The sequence below is a fragment of the Corythoichthys intestinalis genome, unplaced genomic scaffold (assembly GCF_030265065.1).
Source record: "Corythoichthys intestinalis isolate RoL2023-P3 unplaced genomic scaffold, ASM3026506v1 HiC_scaffold_23, whole genome shotgun sequence".
Classification (NCBI taxonomy): domain Eukaryota; kingdom Metazoa; phylum Chordata; class Actinopteri; order Syngnathiformes; family Syngnathidae; genus Corythoichthys; species Corythoichthys intestinalis.
The window spans coordinates 10,371,952-10,397,089 of NW_026651592.1; the positions used below are offsets into that span (position 1 = coordinate 10,371,952).

Sequence of the window (25,138 nt, forward strand, 5' to 3'; positions counted from 1 at the left end):
GGATAATGCGCCATGTCATAAAGCCGGAATCATCTCAGACTGGTTTCTTGAACATGACAATGAGTTCACTGTACTCAAATGGCCTCCACAGTCACCAAATCTCAATCCAATAGAGCATCTTTGGGATGTGGTGGAACGGGAGATTCCCATCATGGATGTGCAGCCGACAAATCTGCACCAACTGTGTGATGCCATCATGTCAATATGGACCAAACTCTCTGAGGAATGCTTCCAGCACCTTGTTGAATCTATGCCACGAAGAATTGAGGCAGTTCTGAAGGCAAAAGGGGGTCCAACCCGTTACTAGAATGGTAAGTGGCCGGTGAGTGTATGTTACTGTTGTTTGCTAATGATGCTAGATGTTTAGCAAGTTTAAAAGTTCAGCATTCAACAGGTCATCTAAATATTTTCATTTTATAGCATGTTACATATGTTCTTTGTCATCTATTTTTCAAATTTGGTTAATGTGATAATATGCAGAACAGCGTAATGTGTGGGGTGGGAACATCGAAGTGATCGGTACCAGAAGGTGTACTTTCAAGATGGCGCCTATAAACTACCACCAATTGTTCATACATGGCGTCCATATTCGCTAAAACTCATTTATCATGTAACCAATTCACATATACATTTACAATATACCTGTAGTAAACACATAAAGTACTCACCAAGGTCATTTGAGTAGTAAACGTAGACTTATTTGGCCTTTTTTTTTTAACAGTTGCTAATGGTGTCGTCACGCTTTCCTGCCAAAGAGTACACATACAAGAACTGTTACATTTCCTCCGCCATCCTAATGGATTACGTAGTATGTATGTCGACATTTTTTGGGAGAAAAATGGGGAGAAAGTCAAAGTAGCCTGGGCAGATACAAACAAATTTACCTGGGATCCACTTTTTCCGACTTGCTTGTTTTAGTGCTATTGTCAGCGTGACGACGGCGACATCTAGAGGTGGTTATTAAAAGTTACACTGCAATCTTCAGTAGCTACATCCCGCGCGTCACATGACGTACTATCCCGTTACTCATTGGCGAGATCAGATCACATGACTGTCACTTACTGTGTACAGTTTAAGTGAGTTTGTCGCTCGCTGTGACCTAGTTTTTTGTTTTTCTTGAAAGAAATCGTGGGAGGACGCGGATTTACTTGTCATTTTAGGACATGAAGAGACAACAACGTTTCCGTGTAGGACTTTTTTGAAAAGAAAAGCTTAAGCGCAGGTGCGTTGAACTCTTTTTAATCTATTTTTAAGGCGACTTCTTTGCGCTGGCTCAGCAGAATAAGCTAGTCCTAATGTAGAAAAATTATTGGTTTAGATTTTCATTTAGTGTTCTTGGTTTGAGTTTTTGATTCACTGTTTTGCAACAAAAAAGGTAATCAATCGCATTTTCACTATTCCATGTGCAAGAAATAATACCTCTAAATTGTGATTTTTGAGGCGTTTTTCGAAGGATTTACGGCATTTTTTTCACTACTTAATCTTAAAAGTCGGGTGAAATGCTTAAAAAAAGGAAAGAAAAGAAAATGTTAAAACATTAGCAAATATTACTGTAAAAACTCCTGAGTTGTGTATCATATTTTTGAATGCTAAATAATCTGACAACAAATTAAAAATCACTTCTGCTAGCGTTGAAATTAACATCCCCCATTGTAGCAATGAAAGCTGCCCAACACATGGTCACATGACAAGTCAAATATGCACTAATCTGCACCTTTTTCCACATTTCAAGTCATTTGATTATGTCTACTGATGATGTCAGCTAAAAAAAAAAAAGGGAACACATGCGTGCTTTCTCAACATGTCGGCCACTAACACGCATACCTGTTTTTCTAAACAGCATTATTTTCTAAATAACTTTTTATTGCCATTGAACTGTGGAGTTTTCTAAAGTGAATGGAGGCCTAGAAGCATCTCTTTGTCCGTACGCATAGATCATGTGATTCTTTGTTGTTGCATCATATACGACATCAACACACTTCTGTCACGTTTCATGATGAAGAGGTTGGAAGTCATCTGAGGTACCAAAGCACGTAGACTTTCCTAGTGAACATGAAGATTGAAGTCCCATATGAAAAGGTACCACAGGTTACTTCTTGTACACTAGGTAGAAAAGTTAATAATGTTTGTGTGTTGTTCCCTAGTTGTCAGACAACGGGCAAAGGCGCTTCGACTCGGACGATAAAGCTCAGAAGGTATAATATCTCACATAACATGACGCCACCGATTCAAGTCAACTCACAATGATGACCTTTTTTTGGCCTTTTGAAGATCTCCTGTTGTCTTGTGGTAGCGGCTTCCATTGCCTCGTTTCTGCTTGCTACAACAGCACTCTACAACTTGCTGGGGTCCGCAACTCCTAACGACAGTGGAGACTTACGACTAGCCTTGAAGGAGTCCTGTTTAGACCCTTGCGAGTAAGAACGACTAATTAAAATAATCTGTTTTTAGATTCTCTGGTTTTGCTATTTATAGGGAGATGTTTATGTGAATTGAGCATTTTCTTTGTTTTAATACTGACCATTAGGCCTGTCACGATAACAAAATTTAGTTGGCGATAAATTCTCTCATAAATTGCGAAATGCGATATTATTGCGCCCCCCCCCCACCACCACACACACACACTTTTTTTTTTTTTAACCAATATACAATAACAGGGTACCCGCGGGTTATTAAAAGTATTAAAAAAGCATTGAATTTAGTTTTCCAGTATTAAAGGTATTAAAAGTATTAAATTAGCTGTCGTAAGTCTGGAATTTTTTCACCGTGGTTTTAATTTTCAAGAACATCTCAGTGCAACCTAAATTATATCTGTGACGATGTTTTTTTTTTTTCAATCCATAACGAAGATGACGCGTAGAATTTTTACGATGCACTGCACCTCGTGCGCGCGCCGTTAGCATCATTAGCATCGACATCACAACAGCAGGCAATCGCACAGTACTGTGTGCTAACGCAAGGAATTGCTCAGATGCCTTAGTTGTTATGTTCGACGAAAGCCTCAACAAGACAACCAAGTCCAAACAGTTGGACCAGCATGTGAGGTATTGGATTGGCGACCAAGACGCATCCAGATACTTTGGGTCGCAGTTTATGGGTCATGTGAAGGCAGTGGACCTGCTTAACATTTCAAAGTAAGTTGCCAATTTCTCCAATTAAAGTGTGTTAGATGCAATATATTTCTGCACGGTTTGCCTTTCGAATGAATGTGAATTTCGCTGTTTTAACTCAAGAGTTAGCCATGTTCAACGGGGTATTGGCAGGTGTACTAGTAGCCTTAGCATGGATAAACTGGAGTCGTAGATTCACCATCACGCTCAGATACACAACACGGTTGACACTGTCTATTATTGGAACGAGTGCGGGGTAACGTTGATCTGAATAACATGGTATGGTGATAGGCAAATTATAATGTAGGTGATAGTAAAACACCTCCTGGTATATTTAAATGTTTTTCTTGATCAAATAAGAGTATGGATTTTCTCTATCTGATTAAAAGAAATGTCTTCAATAGCTAACAAAGGACTAACATGTGCTTTGTATACTTCTTGTAAAAAAACAATTACCAAGGGAAATGGTCATGTGTAGCTTTTTTATTTTGTGGTAATTAATGGTAAACTACTGCCATTTAGTGGCTGTTTTTTAAACTTTCACTGCCAATTGCAAGCACCTTACAGTTAAGGTAGCCATTTGACAATCACCCACCTACCACCTTGACTAGGTCCTCTTAAAAGGGAAACCTGTTGTATTGCAAATGTAATTTCTGAAGTTGCTTTACAATAATTGTGTAAAATCCATTTTATCCTGGGAAAAAAATATGAAAGACCTTATATTTAAATGTTTTAATTGTATCTTCAATAAATGTGCATTCTTTTGTCAAACACACTTAGTAATTGAGGTTAAATTTGATGTTCAGTGCTTTATTTTTTAATATGATTCAATATTATCTAAATAATGGGTGCGAGAAAAGTATTAATTTTCAGTTAACATGGCATTAAAAAAGGTCTTAAAAGTCTTAAATTTAGATTTATCAATCCTGGGGGGGAGCCTGAATAACACAGTAAGAATGCAGTATACAGTGGGGCAAATAAGTATTTAGTCAACCACTAATTGTGCAAGTTCTCCCACTTGAAAATACTAGAGAGGCCTGTAATTGTCAACATGGGTAAACCTCAACCATGAGAGACAATGTGGGGGAAAAAACAGAAAATCACATTGTTTGATTTTTAAAGAATTTATTTGCAAATCATGGTGGAAAATAAGTATTTGGTCAATACCAAAAGTTCATCCCAATACTTTGTTATTTACCCTTTGTTGGCAATAACGGAGGCCAACAATTTCTGTAACTCTTCGCAAGCTTTTCACACACTTTTGCTGGTATTTTGGCCCATTCCTCCATGCAGATTTCCTCTAGAGCAGTGATCTTTTGGGGCTGTCGTTGGGCTACAAGGACTTTCAACTCCCTCCACAGATTTTCTATGGGGTTGAGATCTGGAGACTGGCTAGGCCACTCCAGGACCTTGAAATGCTTCTTACGAAGCCACTCCTTTGTTGCCCTGGCTGTGTGTTTGGGAACATTGTCATGCTGAAAGACCCAGCCACGTCTCATCTTCAATGCCCTTGCTGATGGAAGGAGATTTTCACTCAAAATCTCTCGATACATGGCCCCATTCATTCTTTCCTTTACACAGATCAGTCGTCCTGGTCCCTTTGCAGAAAAACAGCCCCAAAGCATGATGTTTCCACCCCTGTGCTTCACAGTGGGTATTGTGTTCTTCGGATGCAATTCAGTATTCTTTCTTTTATTAGTGGTTGACTAAATACTAATTTGCCCCACTGTAGAACAGTGGCAAGTCCGAAGATATAAAACCATTCCGCTATGATGACAAATGGGGAGTTTTAACATTATTTATTATTATTTCATTGGTCAACTGTAAATTGCTGCTTTTACAAAAATTGCGAAGTTAGAATACAGGTAGTCTCCAGGTGGTGTTGTTGATAACAGCGTTACTAATGGGTTTTTTTTTTTTCAGTAGTTAGTAATCTAATTAATTACTTTTCTCATTCCCATTACTGAGGAGGTAAAGACGTGCGTTACTATGCATTACTATGTTGGTTGAATGATGCAAGAAAAGTCTGAGAGACGCGGTCTAACGGAGATGAGAGAACAGAGCGGGAGTGGGGAGGCGGGAAGGGAGTTGTGACGCTGTTGCAAATGCGATGCTAGGTGGCTCCAATAATACCTGAATGTAGGAGATAGCCTACAAACTACACCCACTTGATGCTACTGTTGATATTACATGTATATAGAATAGTGGTTCTTTACCTTGCTAAAGGTACCAAACCCCACGAGTTTCACAGATGGATTCACAGAACCCTTTGGAATTTCATAATAAAGCCATTTTCTTAAGAATTCAAAACCTAGCGAGCTACCATCTAAGTGAATCCTGTTCAAATGTCTTCCAGATTTCAAACTTACTACAAATAATTTTGCCTTTTGCTAAAGATGTCATGCTGGTTGATTAAATAAAACTCATTTTATTTCACACTGTTCCTTTTTTTGTTTTCATGTCCACATGGTTATTTTATTATCACATCCTTGCGTCACACACTATTTTCATGACGTAATTTTTTTTTTTTAAATGATATAAGTAGTTCACCCTATTTGTAGGACTGTTATACTTCCTCATATCAAGTGCCAGTCAGCCTTCCACTGAGCAAACTGATATTTCCTCCCATTAGATTGAGGGCTAGCAGTTGAAAGAAATGGAATAAAGCCTGTAAATTGAGGGCAAACCTCCAAAAACTAGTCTAAAACACCACATTGCCTAGATTTAGTCAGTGTACAAAGAAGGGCTCTGCGTATCTTTACCTTCACCGAACCCTTGAGGCTTACTCACCGAAGTTAGGAACATTATGTATATAGAACTAGATGCGAAATGAAGACTCGCCGGCGTTAGTGAGCAGCCGTCATCTTAAAGCAGTAGACTTCTCAGGAAGGCTCTGTTGTAGAGAACCTTCCTAGCGAAGCTAAGTAACTTTTGTTCTAAAATACTCCTAAATCGGCAAAATCTTGACTTGAGTGTATTTTTAAATGATGAAACAGTTGTAAGACTTATCACATATCGAAAGTAGACAGAGGAACTAATGCAATAACGGAAGCAATTTTAACAACATTAACGGCTGATTCACAACATTAAATGACTTCCAAGCATAGCGAAGGTTATTGGGTTTTTTTTTTTTTTTTTTTTTGGGGGGGGGGGGGGGGGAATTAAAAAAACATTAAAGGTAACACCAGTTACTTGGCCAAGTAACTAATTACTCTTACATTCAGCTAACTGAGTTACTAACTTAACTAGAAACTGCAATTTCTGGAGTTACTAACTTAATTACTTTTTGGGAGAAGTAATTTGTAACTAATTACAGTTACAAATTAGCAAGTTGTACTTCTGCACGCGAGCGCATTTACACACCCACCCACCCCGCACACGGCAGTAACGGCACACGCGCACATGAGTAAGTAGCCGAGTAAAGAGGTGACAGCCTGCGCACACATATGTTGCCTGTGAAGCCTCCGGAGGAGACAGCTGAATATAAAACCTTTTGTACTGTTTATTGTGCATTTTCAGTCGTGGTCGAGTTCTTGGGTAGTTTATGTCATTGTTTTTGATGATGTGCAGACGCTAACTTAGAATGCTAATCGTTTGTTATGGCTGTATCAGCAGCTACTTGTAAACAGAAATATAAATTGCTGTTATATTTTAGTTTCATTCTATAAGTGTTGATGTCAAGAGCAGCTGAATAAAGTCAGCAAACAACACGGACGTCTGACATTGTCATTTCGGAGCTTAGCTCGCTGTCCAGTTAGGACTTAGCTCCGACATCTTGGCTAGCACAGTGCAATGACATATAATACATGTTTTTGGATAGTTTTTTTTTTTTTTTTAATTTAGAGGGTGTTTTGAGTTATTTAAAGGGTTACTTCCGACTTCAGCGGAAATCTGGTTTACATCGCCAGCGCAGGAACGGAACTCGTTCGTGAACCGAAGACTACCAGTATTACAAAAAATGTAGGAAGTGAATTAGAAAAATGCTGCTTTCAAGAAAACTGAGCGAATAGTTGTTGTTGTTTTTTAAATGTTGTCCGTTGAAACCAAAACATGTAACAATTTAATACAAAGAATATAATAGACCAATTTGAAAATCACTCAAACATGTAATCTTTTTATTGTTGGTTCAGAATCTCCCTAGTTGAAAGCATCCCCGAGGGCTTGCAGTTCAACTCCAGCGACCCGTCTCACGGTTCTATCTACAACGCGTGGCTGCAACTGCTGGTCCAGGCCCGCAGTAGCATTGACATCGCCTCCTTCTACTGGACACTCACCAACCAAGACACAAGCACTCACGAGCCCACGGCAGATCAGGTGTGAAAACCCATTCGGATCTCATCCATTCATCGGTCAGTTAACATATTTTGCACATGAGCACAGGGCGAGAACATTCTGAAGAACCTAGCTGAGCTGTCGGGTTCCTTATCGGTCCGCATTGCTGTTAGCGCGCCGCAGCATGGGAGTCAGCCGAATGAAGACCTCAAACGGTTAAATGCTTCAGGTAACCTTCATCATTTTTTGGACTAGACGTCACTCCATTGTTTATTGGGATCTAGTCAAAAAATGCATCATGACGTCAAATAAATGTCGTCATTCACCAAGGAGCTATATGCTGTAACTATTATTACTTCAAAAGAAATGAACAGGGTGACTTGATGTCAAAACCACATTCACAGCTCAGTTGCTCACTCCTGCTATGCTAATGCTAATGTAAAGTTCCCTTAGATTAGCAGCTAATATAAAGTTCCTTTAGATTAGCAACTACATTACAGCCGCTTGGTGAGGTTTTTTTTCCCCCCAACTTTTGTAGCATGTACACAGCCTTTTACTCACAGTTTGGGGTAACTGTCCGCATGCCGAGAGTCCCGTTAGCTTAATTTAGCTGTAGTAACTTCACGTTGTCCATATTAGCTCCCGACTTTGGTTACTAGTTTCAAGTGATCAAGTTCTCGTCCAGCTTGCCTCCAAGACATTCGTGAGTCGTCCTTTCACCACTCAAGTCACATATCTTCCTTCTTTTGGCTCCAGAGACAATTTCAGACTGTCCAGATACTTGTGTAGCTTAAAAATCTACCCCTGAGTGGTTGGGAAAAAAATAAGCTTGATATCTTAATAAATGATTAAAGGGACATGAAAAAGCACATAACACTTAATAAAATAAATCAACGATCCTTTCAAATCGTTACTGTTCTGGCTTATTTCATATTTATTTATAAATTCTAAAATCACTTGTGCTTCTTAATCATAAGCCAAGAGTTTCCTTTAGCGGCTGGTAGTGTGTAAAATTTACTCCATGGTCGACCAAAGTTAAATAACATTTCAGACAATGTAAAATTTTATATGTGAACATTATATAAGTTTCAGCCCCAGCCAAACCATGATTTAAAAAAAAAAAAAAAAAAGCGACCTATAGACCCCATTCACCAACGTCACACAATGACGTGTCGCTGTATCCGGCCGCCATATTGTCCGTCATTGTTTATCTGTATTCTCAATGGTTTCAATTTGTCGTGCAATTTATAGTGCAATTCATGGAAGCCCCGGTGCTTTCAGACGCTGTAAACTCATTGGAGGCATTGCATAAAAGGCGTTATGTGGAAAAGCTTCAGTCTATCCATTCGCCAGATCCATATTTGATGCCTAAATCAATATTTTTCGACCCGCTGTCTTCGCCGTATCTGCCTCACATCTGCTACCCTGATATCTACAACTGTCTTGTCCACAGAAACTCAGCCTGTTCTCACGAAACTTTGAAAAACTTTAAGAGCAGCACTCTAAGCAACATTACCCCGTGTGACCCTTTACTTCCAATTTTCTAAAATGGCGACAATCAATAACAAAAATAGTTGACTGCGATGGCCGACGCTTCAAGGATAGGTGGATATTGGACTATTTCTTCAATAAAATACGCAACAACTGTGTCTGCCTCATTTGCAAAGAGACAGTCGCTGTTTTCAAAGAGTTCGATGTGACGCGATATTACCAAACAAGACACGCTGACTTGTACAACATTACAGGGAAGATACTTAGCGAGAAATTATAGCAACTTGAAGCTAGTTTAATTTCACAGCAGCAGTATTTCGCAAGAGCCCGAGTGTCAAAAGAGAACGCCACAAAGGCGAGATTGTTGAAATTATGAATTAAAAAAATAATAATAAAGCAAATGTGACACACAGAAGGGCTGCTTAAATTTGTTTAAATATATTGTTCTACGTAAATCAGCCAAGGTAGCCCCCCACATTTTTACCACACCAAATCTGGCCCCCTTTGCAAAAAGTTTGGACACCCCTGTTTAACTGATGATCCGGAGACGAAGCCAGCTTCTTTCACTTGGTACCAGCTAAATATTATTCAAAAAATAATGACGCGGAAGAAATAAACATCTTGAATTTGAAACTGTATGTTGTCGGCGATTTGCCTCGCAATGATCTTAATTGTGGTTGTCAGCCCAAAACCCTCTAAATATATATTAAATGCATCTTACCAGATATAAAATGACTACTACAAAATCTGGGGTGATCGTTTGGTGCCCAGTTTTCTCGTCCAATTGCAGCAGTCCATCTCGCTCTCCTCTCCGGGTCGCTCGGAATACGGTAGAACTTCAGGTCTCTCCGTCTATCTTCTCTGTTACTGCAACCGACCGCCGCACACGCCTTCACCATTTTGATTATTAATGTTAACGAGCAGAAAAACACGCCATAATAGGAGGAATTTACGTTGCGGTAATGCATAAACACGACAAGCTGACAGACAATATGGCACGGAGGCGTGATTGTGACGTCATGTGAGTGGGGTCTATAGTCCGGAAAATACTGTGGTGGGTAAAATGAACATTTAAACAAGCAAAAAAAATAATAATTGCTGACCTTCTCCAGTGTTGTGACTCATCTAAAAATTTAATACAAATATCATTATGTTAGGAGCTGCCATACAGATGGTTGATATGAAGGATTTGACCTCAGGGGTCCTGCACACAAAATTTTGGATCGTGGACAAGAAACATATTTACATAGGAAGCGCCAACATGGACTGGAGATCCCTCACACAGGTAAGATGTTTCAAGTCCAGCTATACCTAGAAAACGCCACTAGATGTCAATATTGCATAAAAAGCCACCATTATGAGTTCACATTATGGATTGGGCATATGATAATCAGGTGAAGGAGTTAGGGGTAGTTGTGTACAACTGCAGCTGCTTGGCAGCAGATCTGGGTAAGATCTTCGAGGCCTACTGGTTTTTGGGAGAGAGCCAGTCTATCCCGGCGCCTTGGCCTTCCAACTTCTCTACCGACTACAACAAGGAAACGCCGCTACAGCTGATGCTCAACAGTACGCCGTCCAGCGTCTACTTGACGGTGAGTCTCAACACTAACTTAAAGTGCCTGTGACCGCATAAAAAAAATCTTAAATAGCATTATTATGTGAATTATAATCATATTTTGAGACTATTTGACTATATACAGTGGGGCAAATAAGTATTTAGTCAACCACCAATTGTGCAAGTTCTCCTACTTGAAAAGATTAGAGAGCCCTGTAATTATCAACATGGGTAAACCTCAACCATGAGAGACAGAATGTGGGAGGGGGGAAATCACATTGTTTGATTTTTAAAGAATTTATCTCCAAATTAGAGTGGAAAATAAGTATTTGGTCACCTACAAACAAGATTTATGGCTGTCAAAGAGGTCTAACTTCTTCTAACGAGGTCTGACGAGGCTGCACTCATTACTTGTATTAATGGCACCTGTTTTAACTCATTATCGGTATAAAAGACACCTGTCCAAAATCTCAGTCAGTCACACTCCAAACTCCACTATGGCCAAGACCACAGAGCTGTCGAAGGACACCAGAGACAAAATTGTAGACCTGCACCAGGCTGGGAAGTAGTGATGGGATTTTCGGCTCTTTTCGGTGACCCGGTTCATTTGGATCGGCTCAGTCAAAAGAGCCGGCTCTTTTTGGCTCTCAAACGGCTCTTTCAACTTTAGCTTTTCTTTTAAATATTTATGACAAATTTAGCATATATTTTGATAAATGACTTTGTGAACTAAATATTGCACTCTACTGACTGCAAATAGCAACAATGATCAAGCAAAGAAAAGGGTTTTTACTTATTTTATTGAACATCAAAATACTTCACGAAATACTTCAACTTTGACAGGCTGATCCGGCTCCTTCTCTCAGTGATTATTTGTCCCGTCTTTTAGCTAAATCCAGATTTTTTTTTTCTCATGGAACCTGCAGATGCATGTGTTGACTTGCATCAATCATTTAAAAAAAAAAAAAAAAATCAAATTTCAAAATATTGAAATTCTAAGTATCAAATGTGTTACATTAGGCTATAAGGGGGTTAAATTTGCAGACACGGCATTCTGCCCTATTGTCATCTGACTTTAACCAATTTAAATGTCTCCAAATGTTACTGCGTTTTCGGCTCATCTTGAAGGCCTACAAACCGCGTTCGGGTGTCGTCTTTTCCTCCTCCTCCTCCTCCTGTGTGTCTGTGGCTGTGCACTTGCAGCTGCGCGACGGACAGTGCTCAGTGTGGCGTGCATTCCGTGGCGTGGCGTGGCGTGCAGTACTACCAAGCCCCTGGCCCCTCCCCTTTCTCTTCCTTTCTCGCACTCTGCGCACGGCACTCCCTCACCTGAGCCACTGCCACACCTCGCTTCAGACACGTGAGAAAGCGAGCGCGAGAGAGGGGGGGGGGTAAAGAGCCGGCTCTCGAGGGAGGGTGCCGGTGTTGTGCCGGCTATCTTCGTTCACTTCAAAGAGCCGGCTCTTTGTACCGGCTCGTTCGCGACCGACACATCACTACTGGGAAGACTGAATCTGCAATAGGTTAAACACTTGGTGTAAAGAAATCAACTGTGGGAGCAATTATTAGAAAATGGAAGACATACAAGACCACTGATAATCTCCCTCCATCTGGGGCTCCATGCAAGATCTCACCCCGTGGTGTCAAAATGATAAGAACGGTGAGCAAAAATCCCAGAACCACACGGAGGGACCTCGTGAATGACCTGCAGAGAGCTAGGACCACATTAACAAAGGCTACTATCAGTAATACAATGCGCCGCCAGGGACTCAAAATCCTGCACTGCCAGACGTGTCCCCCTGCTGAAGAAAGTACACGTCCAGGCCCGTCTGCTGTTCGCTAGAGAGCATTTGGATGATCCAGAAGAGGACTGGGAGGGTAGTTGACAATTACAGGCCTCTCTAATATTTTCAAGTGGGAAAACTTGCACGATTAGTGGTTGACTAAATCCTTATTTGCCCCACTGTACAACAATTTAGCAAAGCGCAGATGATGAGAAATTGGTCTTTTAATCTGCCATTTAGACCTGCCTGTCATTATAGCAATCTTGCGTCCCCAGCTGGGTGATGCCGTCAGCAGGGTCACGATTTCATCTGATTTAGAATTCAGCCCATTGAGGGGGGAAGATTCAGGACGAGGAAAATACGACAGAGAGCAGCAAAATATCATGAATGTTTCAATCTCTCTACTCCAATATTTTTAGAGGATATTCTTTTTATCTAAGTATTTTCCCCACATTGCTAAATAAATGGTATAAAATGAATGAAATATTTGTTGTCATCATCATCGGTATCAGGAACCGAAGAAGAAGACAAAGGCAGACGGGAGGAAGCATATGCTTATCAGTTTCCCATCCTCCATACAGCTAAAGACACACAATCAGACATGGTACAGTTACATACATCATATGGCCACAAACTGTACAATAACACTATCAACAATCTGGGTTTACTCAGCGTCCAGTCAAGCAGCTCGATTGCGGTTGTTGACACAGCAGTCTCTTGCACAAGATTAGTGGTCTGAGTAGATAATCCTTAATGTGTTCAAAATTCTTGTAGAGACTCCTGCCGTTGATAAGTTTCAGCCTACCGTCCACATCCACGGAGTTGTTATACTGGTCCGCTGTGTAGTGTTTACAGTTATCCAGCTATTGTAGAAGTTGTGGTCCAGATCAAGCTACTCATTTGGGTCATCATGGCACTCCTCAATCTGTTCATCCAGTTTTAATCGAAGTGTGGTTTCAGATGGGAGCTCGGAGGAGTGCGTCTGCACACAGTTTGAGCTGAATCAAGAAATGATGGTCATCACAGTTAGCAGTCTTTCGCTAAATGGAATATTAAATATTAAAAATGCATATATAAAGTTCGACAGGGCAAAATTACTGCATAATGGTCAAAACTGGCAAATGCCACCGGAGTTGGTCCGACTTTTGTCATTTCCCGGCTTCGGAGACGGAGGAAAGAGCGTCATTCTTTTGCGGCCACGGCAGTGCTCGTCCCCGGGAACGAAAGCCGAAAATAGCTCATTCTTGGTGGACAAAACGGCTGTTGTCGGAGTGGGGTGCTGCTCGTGGCCAGGCCGAGAAAAGCGCATTCTCGGCGGGCATGCAAGTATGACCGGGCAGGCTAGATCGGCCAGTCAAAACGGCTGTCGTCGGAGTGGGGTGCTGCTCGTGTTCAAGTGAAAAAAAGCGCATTCTTGGCGGACACGCCTTTATCGGCCAGCAACCACGGTGTGGGACAAGCTGCCGGTCATCGGCTTTTGGCCTTCTCGGTGGCCAGGGAGTATTTTCAGTTCACCCACAAAATGCAAGCCACCTCCTTATTAAAGCGTGTGCCATGATCTCAGTATTTGACATAATATAACACGTAGCTTACTCCCCTCACAATGGTCCCACAGTTGTCGGACTTGGTTTGGCCATTATCCGCAGTGACTGGTACTTTTTGAAACTCAAAACGGCTCACACGCCTCTCCTTGGTGCAGCAACCAAAGCCTGCAGCAGACTGGGCTGGCGTGATGCTAAAATTAAATGAAATAATGCGCAAAATCAGCTTAATCCGTAGTCGTTCTGCATACTGGAGTTAGCTGTATACTGAAGATGTTTACCCTGCTGACATCACATTCACATTCTTCGTAAATCCAGGAAGTCACTAATTTTCATGGCGTGGGAATGAAAAAATTGAATAAATATATAGATCACATCCAAGCGGTCCATTTCAATCAGGAGCATGAAATAAACATGCTTTTTGCTTTCATTGGCACTTTAACTATAAATTTGGGTCTTATGGTATTATTTTTTTTGTCAGAGTTCTCCTCCATCTTTCTGCGCCGCTGGCAGAACCTCGGACCTGGATTCCATCCTGAGTGTGATGGAGGACGCCCAGAGTTTCATCTACATTGCCGTCATGAACTACTTGCCCACCTTGGAGTTTTCGAATTCCAAAAAGTAATGTTACATTTACGGGAAAACGGGGCTGGTTGTCTTAATTTTTACTCATAGTTTCATTCCCATCCGGACGTTGTTAGAATAGTCATTTAAATTTTGAAACTCGCACTTAAAAAAAAGTACAGTGGTACCTCGGCGTACGATCGCTTCGACACACGACATCCGACGTAAAATTTGACTCGCTGTTTGTTTTTACATCCGACGACATGCTCTTAATACGACGATCTATGACAGCACCGTAGTTTCTTTGCTTTCCCGCAAGACGGGCGCATGGTATATTTTCTTGTGAGAGAAATCAACATGGGTTCGAACAATGTTAGTGGGGGTGGTGGAAAAAAAAAGGAAAAAGTTGATGCTTACTGTTACCATTGACACAGAGGTTGCGCTAGACATTTTCGTTGTCTGTCATTTTGACTGACAGGGTCATAAAAATCCGGTCATAATCTATTTTTACCCGTCACTTTTTAAAATGATAATAATGACATATTCAATAGTATTTAGTTTTCATTCATTTTTTTTAATTAATATTGTAACGCTTGCTTGGCGGCGAAAAATAAGACAAGGAAGTCGTATTTTTCTCCCTCTTTTTACTCTGCTTACCGCCAACAACTCCACCCCCAAAGAAAAAGAGGCAACTATATAGACCCAATCACCAACGTCGCACAATGATCTTAATTGTGGTTGTCAGCCCAAAATCTTCTAAATATATATTAAATGCATCTTACCAGATATAAAATGACTACATAGTCTGTGGTGATCGTTTGGTGCCCAGATTTCTTGTCGAATTACAGCAGTCCATCTCGCTCTCCTCTCCAGGGCTCTCAAAATACGGTAGAACTTCAAGTCTCTCCGTCTATCTTCTCTGTTACTGCAACCAACCGCCACACACGCCTTCACCATTTTGATTATTAATGTTAATGAGCAGAAAAACACGCCGTAATAGGAGGCATGTACGTAGCGGTAATGTGTAAACACGAGGAGCTGACGGACAATATGGCGGCTCCAGTCAGAGGGCGGAGTTGTGACGTCATGTGATTGGGGTCTATACACAGGCGGCAATCTAGTCCACCAATTGGATGACGCGCTGGCACACCGGGTGCGCCAATAAGAACCTCGCGTTGATGTGTCAATCACGGTGCCGCCGCCAGACCCCGGTGACGCTACAATATTCTGACTGAATAGCCAACGACGTCATGAATTAAGAGAGACAATAGCTAATTAATATGCTCACTCGCCACCCTGTGGTCTGGGGTGTGAATTGCAACCTGTCAAAATGACGGACGGACTTCAGTTTTTTCCGTCACCGTTTTAAAAAACCGGTCAACAACAGAAAATATTCAGTTAACGCGACCCCTGCATTCACATGAAGATAGATATAGAATAGATTAGAATAGAAGGCCTTTATTGTCATTACACAAAGTGTCATGAGATTCAAAGCTTCCACCATACAAGAATGCCTATATTTAGAACAACTACTTGGTACCATTGATTATTATCAGTACACTCCAAAAACTACACGATGACAACCAGGGACAATCGCTCTTGCCAAAAATCCTGTTAATAGACAGAGATGCAAGCACGTAGACATAAAATACCATTTTATTGGATATACTGAGATCAGGGAAGAGTAACATTGACGTATTGTCCAACAGATGACATGATAGCTGATATCATGACAAAACGTTTGACAGTGTTATTTTCGGAATTTGAAATGTAAACATTAATTTGTTTGTTAAAAAGGGCATCAACATGAGAACAAATGTGGGTGTTGAGAGAAATGTTTTGTATTTATGGATGTGTCCTCAGTTGATGTGGAAATAATGTTCCTATTCCGTGTTATTATTGACATATCTTTTCGCCACAAGATGGCATGGATGGGACTTAATTAATACGTCATTTTTGTTTGACTTTGATTACTTTGATTTGTGGCATTGCCTGTGAAGACAGCAATGAGAGTGGATGTATCCGCATGTCGGTGTAAATTAAATAGAAAATTATGAGCGTGAGGTGCACTTCCGTGATATGGCTCGCTTAACAATACAGCCGGCGGAAAACACAGACAAGACTGAAAAGGCAGTTTCTGCTCTTGATCTCCTCTTTAAAAGAAACTGCTGTATTTTAAGCCAAAAGAACTGTTGTGTTTGATAGAACAATATGTCTATATGCTGCCATAGCAGATTCACGGCGCATTAAGCCCCTGAACTATTTTTAATTTGTCCGTTTTACCCAGAAAACCCCCGTTTACAGATGTTGCGCAACCGCTTTTGTTTCAACCCAGACGTAAAACGAAGGTAATTATATTTATTATTCAAAATGACTGTCGGTTTTGGTTTAGAATCATTAATTGATGTCTCATATTTAGTTAAAAAAAAAAAACAACTTTAAAAAAGTATTCTCTCATTTTAAACTTTTAAACAAATTATGTCAATGAAAAAAATGGCATCTGTAAAAAAGTCACGGATATCTACCTCATAACTATCGCTTAATTGTATTTTTTTTTTTGGGTGACTCGCATTTTCTCAGATATTTTATATGATAAATAATAGATTCAAACAAAGAAAAAAAAAGTTTAAAAGGGTAAATATATGAAAATTAAAATCTCGACCACTCCTCGATGTCTGCGATTTCTGCATCGCAACCCTTGTTATATTACCATGTTTCACCCATAAAATCCCCCAAAAATCCAGCTGTGGCCATTCACAGCTGTGTCTTGACACTCAGTGATACTTGCTACATGGAGTTTTGGGATCGAAACAAGAAAATGTAGATTTTAAGCTGTCCAATTATGTATCACACATGCATATCGGACAATTTTGAAATTTGGCCAAATTGGGGGTCTCAGAGCGGAACTTCAAGTCACCTGAGTGTTTTCCGCCAGCCGTAGACGGTCCTCTTCCATTCGCCACCCTTTATAAGTTAAGGTGGCAATTATTATTGTGATAACATCGCCAAAGAAATCACCTGCTTCGTCAGGTTTCTAAACATTTATTCCATCAACATCAACGCCAGCATCAAAACATTAAAATAGGGAGTAAAATAGAACCGCACTCTTATCTCACCATCACTCACGTCACAAAAATTGTCCTCCACGTTAGAACCCGATTCATTACGTTATTACAGGTATTTTTATTTATTATTATTATTACTACTATTATATTATTTTTACGATTTTTATTCATAATTTATTTGTTTTGCTCTTTGTAATTGCTATATGCCAGGGGTCATGAGTTAAAAATCCTCTGGGTCTGAAATTAAAAAATTACAACAATCTCGGGTCCGGAAATATTTTTAATGCGTCTTTTTTTCCAAAAAATACAAACGTATCTTTACGTGGCCATGCTGATAATTGCATCATTCAAAAATGTAAATAAAATATAAAAAACAAATGTATCGTAAGTAATAAATGATATTTAATAATAATTAGTTAGTAATAAATAATAAAGCGATCATATTGAGCCCTTAATTCCGCTATTTTTTGAGAACAGATGGCAGAGTTCATAGGGAAACTTTGCGAAAAAGCTGCGTGCTTCGTTTCATAGTGCCTTTTCAAATGGCTGCTTTTTACAAGCGCTTCCATTGTTCGGTCGTTCCTTTCTACACGGCGAAACGTCTACACAACGCTCAGCGTGCTTGCGCAAGCATCCACATGCATGCGCACATCGGTTTGAAGCGGCGAGTACTCACTATTTTTGTATTTATTTAGTTTTTTAGAACCTTTTCATTGCCTGAAAAATACTGTTTGCATGTATTACCCTCTCATACTTTTAACCATTGTGGTTTTTTGTGTTGGCTTTGAAGCAGTTGACCACATTAGTCACATAGCGTATTTAAACCGTCCTTATTTGGTATAACTGCATTTAAATATTTTCTTAAGGCATTTTTTAGTACGTTCTGCCTGTACGCATCCAAACAAAACAAATTTAGCGAGCACGGTAGTACTTTGGGTGTCAAATTCGACTAATGTAGGACGTTTCGCCGATGTAACAGATTTGGGCAGAACACCATCTCTGAACAGATGAGCATTGCGGTCTTGTGGTGCCGCCAGGTAAAATGAACAAAAATGTGTTGGTCTACTCCTCCTTAAACACTCTGTTTTCTGGATCAATCTTGCGTAGTTTTGAGCACGCCATTTGCCGTACCTTTTCGCCTCTTCCTCCAACTTCATTTGGCTCAGTTTTTGGGTCCGATATTTAGAATTATGACGTCATCCCAATAAATCCAATAACAACATATATTATCGGGCCTATTAATATTAATTTTGGCACGGTGTCGGTGGATTGGGATGTGTGTGTTTGTTTCCACTCCTGTTTTGCCAGTATGTAAAGTTTTTTTACTGTTCTAGAGGCCGTATTTTTCCATCACTAAGTGATAAACTTTACTATGGCAATTAGCAAATGTTTGCATTTTACAGTGTTATTTTTACAAGTTCTTGAGAGGCCTCGTGGTTATTGATAGCTTTGCTGTCCTATAATTGCCAGGTTAAGAAAGTTGTTTCATGGACCAAGACCACAAAAGTCTCCTTTCCTGTTGCACGTTTTATCTGCTGACAAAGCACAATATTCAAATCCACCACTAGTATTTTTGACCTACAGGTGTTAAAAAATTCAGATGAATATTTTCATTTTAAAATTATATATATAATTATCGGTTATTGTATTGGTATCGGCTTTGAGGAACAGGAATTTATCGGTTTCAAAAAATGGATATCGTGCACCCCTACTAAAAATAACTTTCAAATGCTTCACTCCCATTGGCTGGCTCACACGCGTCACCGCTAAGGTTTTTGTTTGTTGCCCATCTCCGCTCTGCAAACCCGCAGAAAAAAATGATTTTTGTTGTTCGACGGGTGTTAGTCCAGACAGCTTGAGATCCGTTCCAGATGGCTTGGGGGTCGGGAACCGGACCGAGGTCCGCGGTTCCATGACCTCTACTATATGCAATAGTAACAGCTAGAGGATGCCAATCGATCGGGTCCGATCACATCATTTTCGAAGTATCGGAATCGGCAAAAAATATCGGCCTTTTTTTAATATATGTGTATATATATATATATATATATATATTTTTTTTTTTTTTATTAAATCGTTTTCTAATTGTATTTGATGTTACAGACATAATATGTTACACTCATCCAGAGTCTTTAGTTTAGGCTTAAGGTAGGGTTATCAAAAATATCCCAATAACGGTGGCAATTAATTGATTAAAAAAATGTGTCACGTTAAAATAATTAATGCAATTAATGTATGCGCTGCACGACCCTCTCACTCATTGTCGCGCTCAATCTGTAATGACGCTGTTTTACCTAGAGAGATAAAAGGCAGCGCTAAATGAGTAGAGTGAATTTTGGCAGCCTTTGGAGCCTTTCTTCAATTGGCTAAAGCCTTGCAATCCCTCTCCCTTAGATTAGAAATATCATGGGAAGCAATGTGGGGAAGCAAGGTGGCAATTGATCTTTGTCTTAACACTTTGTTATTTCCCATAGCAGAGAAGATATATCCATTGGTAGCATGACGCACAGTCATGGTTCCACTTCCCATCATGCATTGGGGCATGGCTGCAGTATCATTTACTGAAAGCTCAACAAATACACTAGATGGCAATATTTAGTCACAATATACAAAGTCACACGTCTTTCTATCCGTGGATCCCTCTCACAGAAAGAATGTTAATAATGTAAACGCCATCTTGAGGATTTATTGTCTTAATAAACAAATACAGTACTTATGTACTGTATGTTGAATGTATATATTCGCCCGAGTTTATTCATTTTTTTCTTAATGCATTGCCAAAATGTATATGATCGGGAAAAATTATCGGGAATGATTGGAATTGAATCGGGAGCAAAAAAAAAGCAATCGGATCGGGAAATATCAGGATCGGCAGATACTCAAACTAAAACAATCGGGAGCAAAAAAAACATGATTGGAACAACCCTACCAGTAACAGCAATATTTATTAAGGATTTAGTGTAGGTTTTTGGGCTGTGGAACGTACTAATGGAATTATAATGTATTCTTATGGGAAAATCCTGCTCGACCTACGACCATTTCGACTTACAAACAAGGTCCTGGAACGAATTAACTTCGTATGTAGAGGTACCACTGTAATTGCATCTTAACGCAACGTGATGTGACACTACTGTAAAGGGAATGTAGATTTGTTTTATTGGCGCAATTCTGATCATTTCATTACTGATATTGCACAACATTACCCTCTGGTGGCAAGTGTAGCAACCAACCCATGTGACAATCAACGTAGTTCTCCTTTACTAAATTTGTACCCAAAAGTGAACGGCTACATGTGGCGCCCCCCGTAGGTACTGGGGAGAAATCGACACCCAGCTACGTCGCGTAGCCTACGAGAAACGAGTGAAGGTGCGCTTGTTGATCAGTTGCTGGTCCAACACGTCGCCAGCCATGTTCTCCTTCCTCAAATCGCTCGATGCGCTCTACGAGCCAAAGAGCAAGCTGGACATCCAGGTGGTGAGTAACCATCATGTTTGCAGTGAATAGCCGCTATGTTTATCACAAGCTAAATACAACCGCGTCACCTTAGCGACTCTTCGTGGTTCCGGCCAACGCCGAGCAGAAGAAGATCCCCTTCGCCAGGGTCAACCACAACAAGTACATGGTGACTGACCAGGTTGCCTACATTGGTAAGAAGTTCTTGTGGTGTCGAAATCTGTTTTTCAGTTTTTCCCTCAAAACAAAATTGTTTTATTTTTACCGTCAGGTACATCCAACTGGTCCGGAGACTACTTTGTGAACACGGCTGGCTCTGCCCTGGTGGTCAACCAGACGGCATCCTCGTCCCTGCAGCCCAGCGTCCAATCACAGCTGAGGGATGTATTTGAGAGAGATTGGAACTCCATCTACAGCTCCCCTCTCATGCAGCACAGCGTTATCAAAGACATGTGTTAGGCCACATGCTTCCAACTTTTGCTGCTGCCGAGGTGGCGGAACATGACACAACATTAGGAAAAGCTGCGCCTTTTTAGAACATTTTAAAGAATAACATCATGACATCCTCCATTATAGCTCATCTCAGGGACAAAATCGAGGTGATTTTTTGTTTTGTTTTAAGGGGTCTGCTGTAGGTGTAAATAAAGGAAATCACATTCAAAATTAATTTTAAAAAAACTGATGTTTCTTTATGTATCACCAGATGATTCTGTGGGTAGGATACAATCAAGGTACGACAATGACACAATTAGGATCATAAAGACATGATTGTTACTTTGATTTACGATTTTATACCGTTAGATGGAATTTACTCAAATGCAGTGGGGCAAATAAGTATTTAGTCAACCACTAATTGTGCAAGTTCTCCCACTTGAAAATATTACAGAGGCCTGTAATTGTCAACATGGGTAAACCTCAACCATGAGACCGAATGTGGGGGGAAAAAAACCCAGAAAATTACATTTTTTGATTTATAAAGAATTTATTTGCAAATCATGGTGGAAAATAAGTATTTGGTCAATACCAAAAGTTCACCTCAATACTTTGTTATGTACCCTTTGTTGGCAATAACAGACGCCAAACGTTTTCTGTAACTATTCACAAGATTTTCACACACTGTTGCTGGTATTTTGGCCTGTTCCTCCATGCAGATCTCCTCTAGAGCAGTGATGTTTTGGGGCTGTTGTTGGGCTACACGGACTTTCAACTGCCTCCTCACCGTTGAGGAACTTTGACGTTGGCGTCAAAACGATAACAAGAACGGTGAGCAAAAATCCCAGAACCACACGGGGGGACCTAGTGAATGACCTACAGAGAGCTGGCAATAACAAAAGCTACGATCAGTAACACAATGCGCCGCCAGGGACTCAAATCCTGCACTGTCAGACGTGTCCCCCTGCTGAAGAAAGGGTACACGTCCAGGCCCGTCTGCGGTTCGCTAGAGAGCATTTGAATGATCTAGAAGAGGACTGGGAGAATGTGTTATGGTCAGATGAAACCAAAATAGAACTTTTTGGTAGAAACACAGGTTCTCGTGTTTGGAGGAGAAAGACTACTGAATTGCACCATACCCACTGTGAAACATGGGGGTGGAAACATCATGCTTTGGGGCTGTTTTTCTGCAAAGGGACCAGGACGACTGATCTGTGTAAAGGAAAGAATGAATGGGGCCATGAATCAAGAGATTTTGAGTGAAAATCTCCTTCCATCAGCAAGGGCATTGAAGGTGAGACGTGGCTGGGTCTTTCAGCATGACAATGATCCCAAACAAAGAGCCAGGACAACAAAGGAGTGGCTTCGTAAGAAGCATTTCAAGGTCCTGGAGTGGCCTAGCCAGTCTCCAGATCTCAACCCCATAGAAAATCTGTGGAGGGAGTTGAAAGTCCATGTTGCCCAACGACAGCCCCAAAACATCACTGCTCTAGAGGAGGTCTGCATGGAGGAATGGGCAAAATACCAGCAACAGTGTGTGAAAAGCTTGTGAAGAGTTACAGAAAACGTTTGGCCTCCGTTATTGCCAACAAAGGGTACACAACAAAGTATTGAGATTAACATTTGGTATTGACCCAATACTTTTTTTCACCCTGATTTGCAAATAATTTCTTCAAAAATCAAACAATGTGATTTTCTGGTTTTTTTTTTTTTCCCCACATTCTGTCTCTCATGGTTGAGGTTTACCCACGTTGACAATTACAGGCCTCTCTATTATTTTCAAGTGGGAGGACTTGCACAATAAGTGGTTGACTAAATACTTATTCGTCCCACTGTGCATTTTCCCCATTAAAACATATTTTTTAGCCAACCAAATTTTCATTTTAACGGGAAAGACGATTGTGGTCATATCTCAAAGCGCCAATGTTTTCTGATTCATCTGCACAGTTCTCTGCCTGTTCCTTCCTTTTAACTCACTATCATTGACAGCAACAAAAATTCCATTTGACGGCAGTAGACATCCAATCCATTTAGACTGAGATTTGGCAGTGATCGAACGATTTGAGAAAAAAAAAAAAAAAAAGTTAAACGTAATGTGAATTTAAAAAGCCACTATTTCTTGGAAGTGAGCAAAAAAGGCCAGGACTTTTTTGCCGAATTAAATGCAAGTATTTCGCATTGTCCCACCCACTCATCACACATTGGTGATTGCCAACTATAACATACATGTCTATTGGAGAAACTTTGGGTACAGTGGTATGAAAAAGTATCTGAACCTTTTGGAATTTCTCACATTTATGCATAAAATCACCATCAAATTTGATCTGATCTTTGTCAAAATACAGATGAAAAAAGTGTCTGCTTTAACTAAAACCACCCAAACATTGATAGGTTTTGATATTTTAATGAGGATAGTATGCAAACAATGATAGAAGGGGGAAAAACAACTAAGTGAACCATTACATTTAATATTTTGTGTCCCCCCTCCTCCCTTTGGCAGCAATAACTTCAACCAGGCACTTCCTGTAGCTGCAGATTTGTCTGGCACGTCAATCAGGACTAATATTGGCCAATTCTTCTCCACAAAACTGCTGTAGTTGAAGTCAGATTCCGGGGAGGTCTGGCATGAGTCGTTTTGGTCATGCCACAGCATCTCAATGGGGTTCAAGTCTGGACTTTGACTTGGCCACTCCAGAACGTGTATTTTGTTGTTCTGAAACCAGTTTGAAGTTGATTTACTGCTGTGTTTTGGATCATTGTCTTGTTGCAAAATCCATCCTCTTTTTAGCTTCAGCTGTCTGACAGACAGCCTCAGGTTTACCTGGAATACATCCTGATAAACTTTGAATTCATTCTTCCTTTAATGATTGCAAGTTGTCCAGGCCCTGAAGTAGCAAAACAGCCCCAAATCAGAATGCTCACTCCACCATTCTTCACGGTGGCGATAAAGTGTTGATGTTGGTGAGCTGTTCCATTTTTCTCCACACATGACGTTGTGTGTTACTTCCAATCAATTCAACTTTGGATTCATCAGTCCACAAAATATTTTGCCAAAACTTCTGTGCAGTGTCCAAGTGCCTTTTTGCGAACAATAAACGAGCAACAAGTTTTTTTTGTTTTTTTTTTTCCCTGCAGTGGCTCCCTCCGTGGAGTCCTCTCATGAACACCATTCTTGGCCATAGTTTTACATATAGTTGATGTGTGCACAGAGATATTGGACTGTGCCAGTGTTTTCTGTAAGTCTTTAGCAGACAGACACTCTATATTTTTTTTACCTCTCTGAGTATTCTGCGCTGAACACTTGGTGTCATCTTTGGTGGATGGCCACTTGGGAGAGAAGCAACAGTGCCAAACTCTCTCCATTTGTAGACAACTTCTCTGACTGTCGATTGATAAACATACGGACAACAAACTCTCTCCATTTGTATTTTGTAGACAACTTCTCTGTCGATTGATAAACATCCAGACTTTTAGAGATGGTTTTGCATCCTTTCCCAGCTTTATACAAATCAATTATCATTGATCGCAGGTCTTCAGACAGCTCTTTTGACTGAGCCATGATGCACATCAGACAATGCTTCTCATCAAGACATTTCTTACCAGGTGTGTGTTTTATAGTGGGCAGGGCAGCTTTAAACCACTCATCAGGGATTGGGCACACAACTGAGTTAAAATGTTTGGTTTAAATTGCTCTTTAAGTCTCCTTAGACAGAGGGTTCACTTACTTACTTTCCCCCATCTGTCATTGTTTGCATGCTATCCGCATTAAACTATGAAAACCTATAAGTGGTTGGGTGGTTTTAGTTAAAGCAGACACTGTATTTTCATCTGTGTGATTTTGCCAAAGATCAGATCACATTTGATGGTGATT

General features: G+C 40.3%; 1 protein-coding gene across 1 annotated transcript; it reads left to right on the forward strand.

Annotated features, from left to right (window-relative positions):
- The first annotated feature begins 1,057 nt into the window (after positions 1 to 1,057).
- LOC130911247 (5'-3' exonuclease PLD3-like) lies at positions 1,058 to 21,648 on the forward strand. Its single transcript, XM_057829094.1, has 12 exons — positions 1,058 to 1,222; positions 2,003 to 2,079; positions 2,145 to 2,195; positions 2,272 to 2,417; positions 7,241 to 7,424; positions 7,491 to 7,611; positions 10,031 to 10,158; positions 10,268 to 10,465; positions 14,235 to 14,374; positions 20,691 to 20,856; positions 20,930 to 21,029; positions 21,107 to 21,648. Exons 2-12 carry the CDS (start codon positions 2,053 to 2,055, stop codon positions 21,292 to 21,294), a joined length of 1,449 nt encoding a protein of 482 aa, XP_057685077.1. The 5' UTR covers positions 1,058 to 1,222; positions 2,003 to 2,052; the 3' UTR covers positions 21,295 to 21,648.
- The last annotated feature ends 3,490 nt before the right edge of the window (positions 21,649 to 25,138 follow it).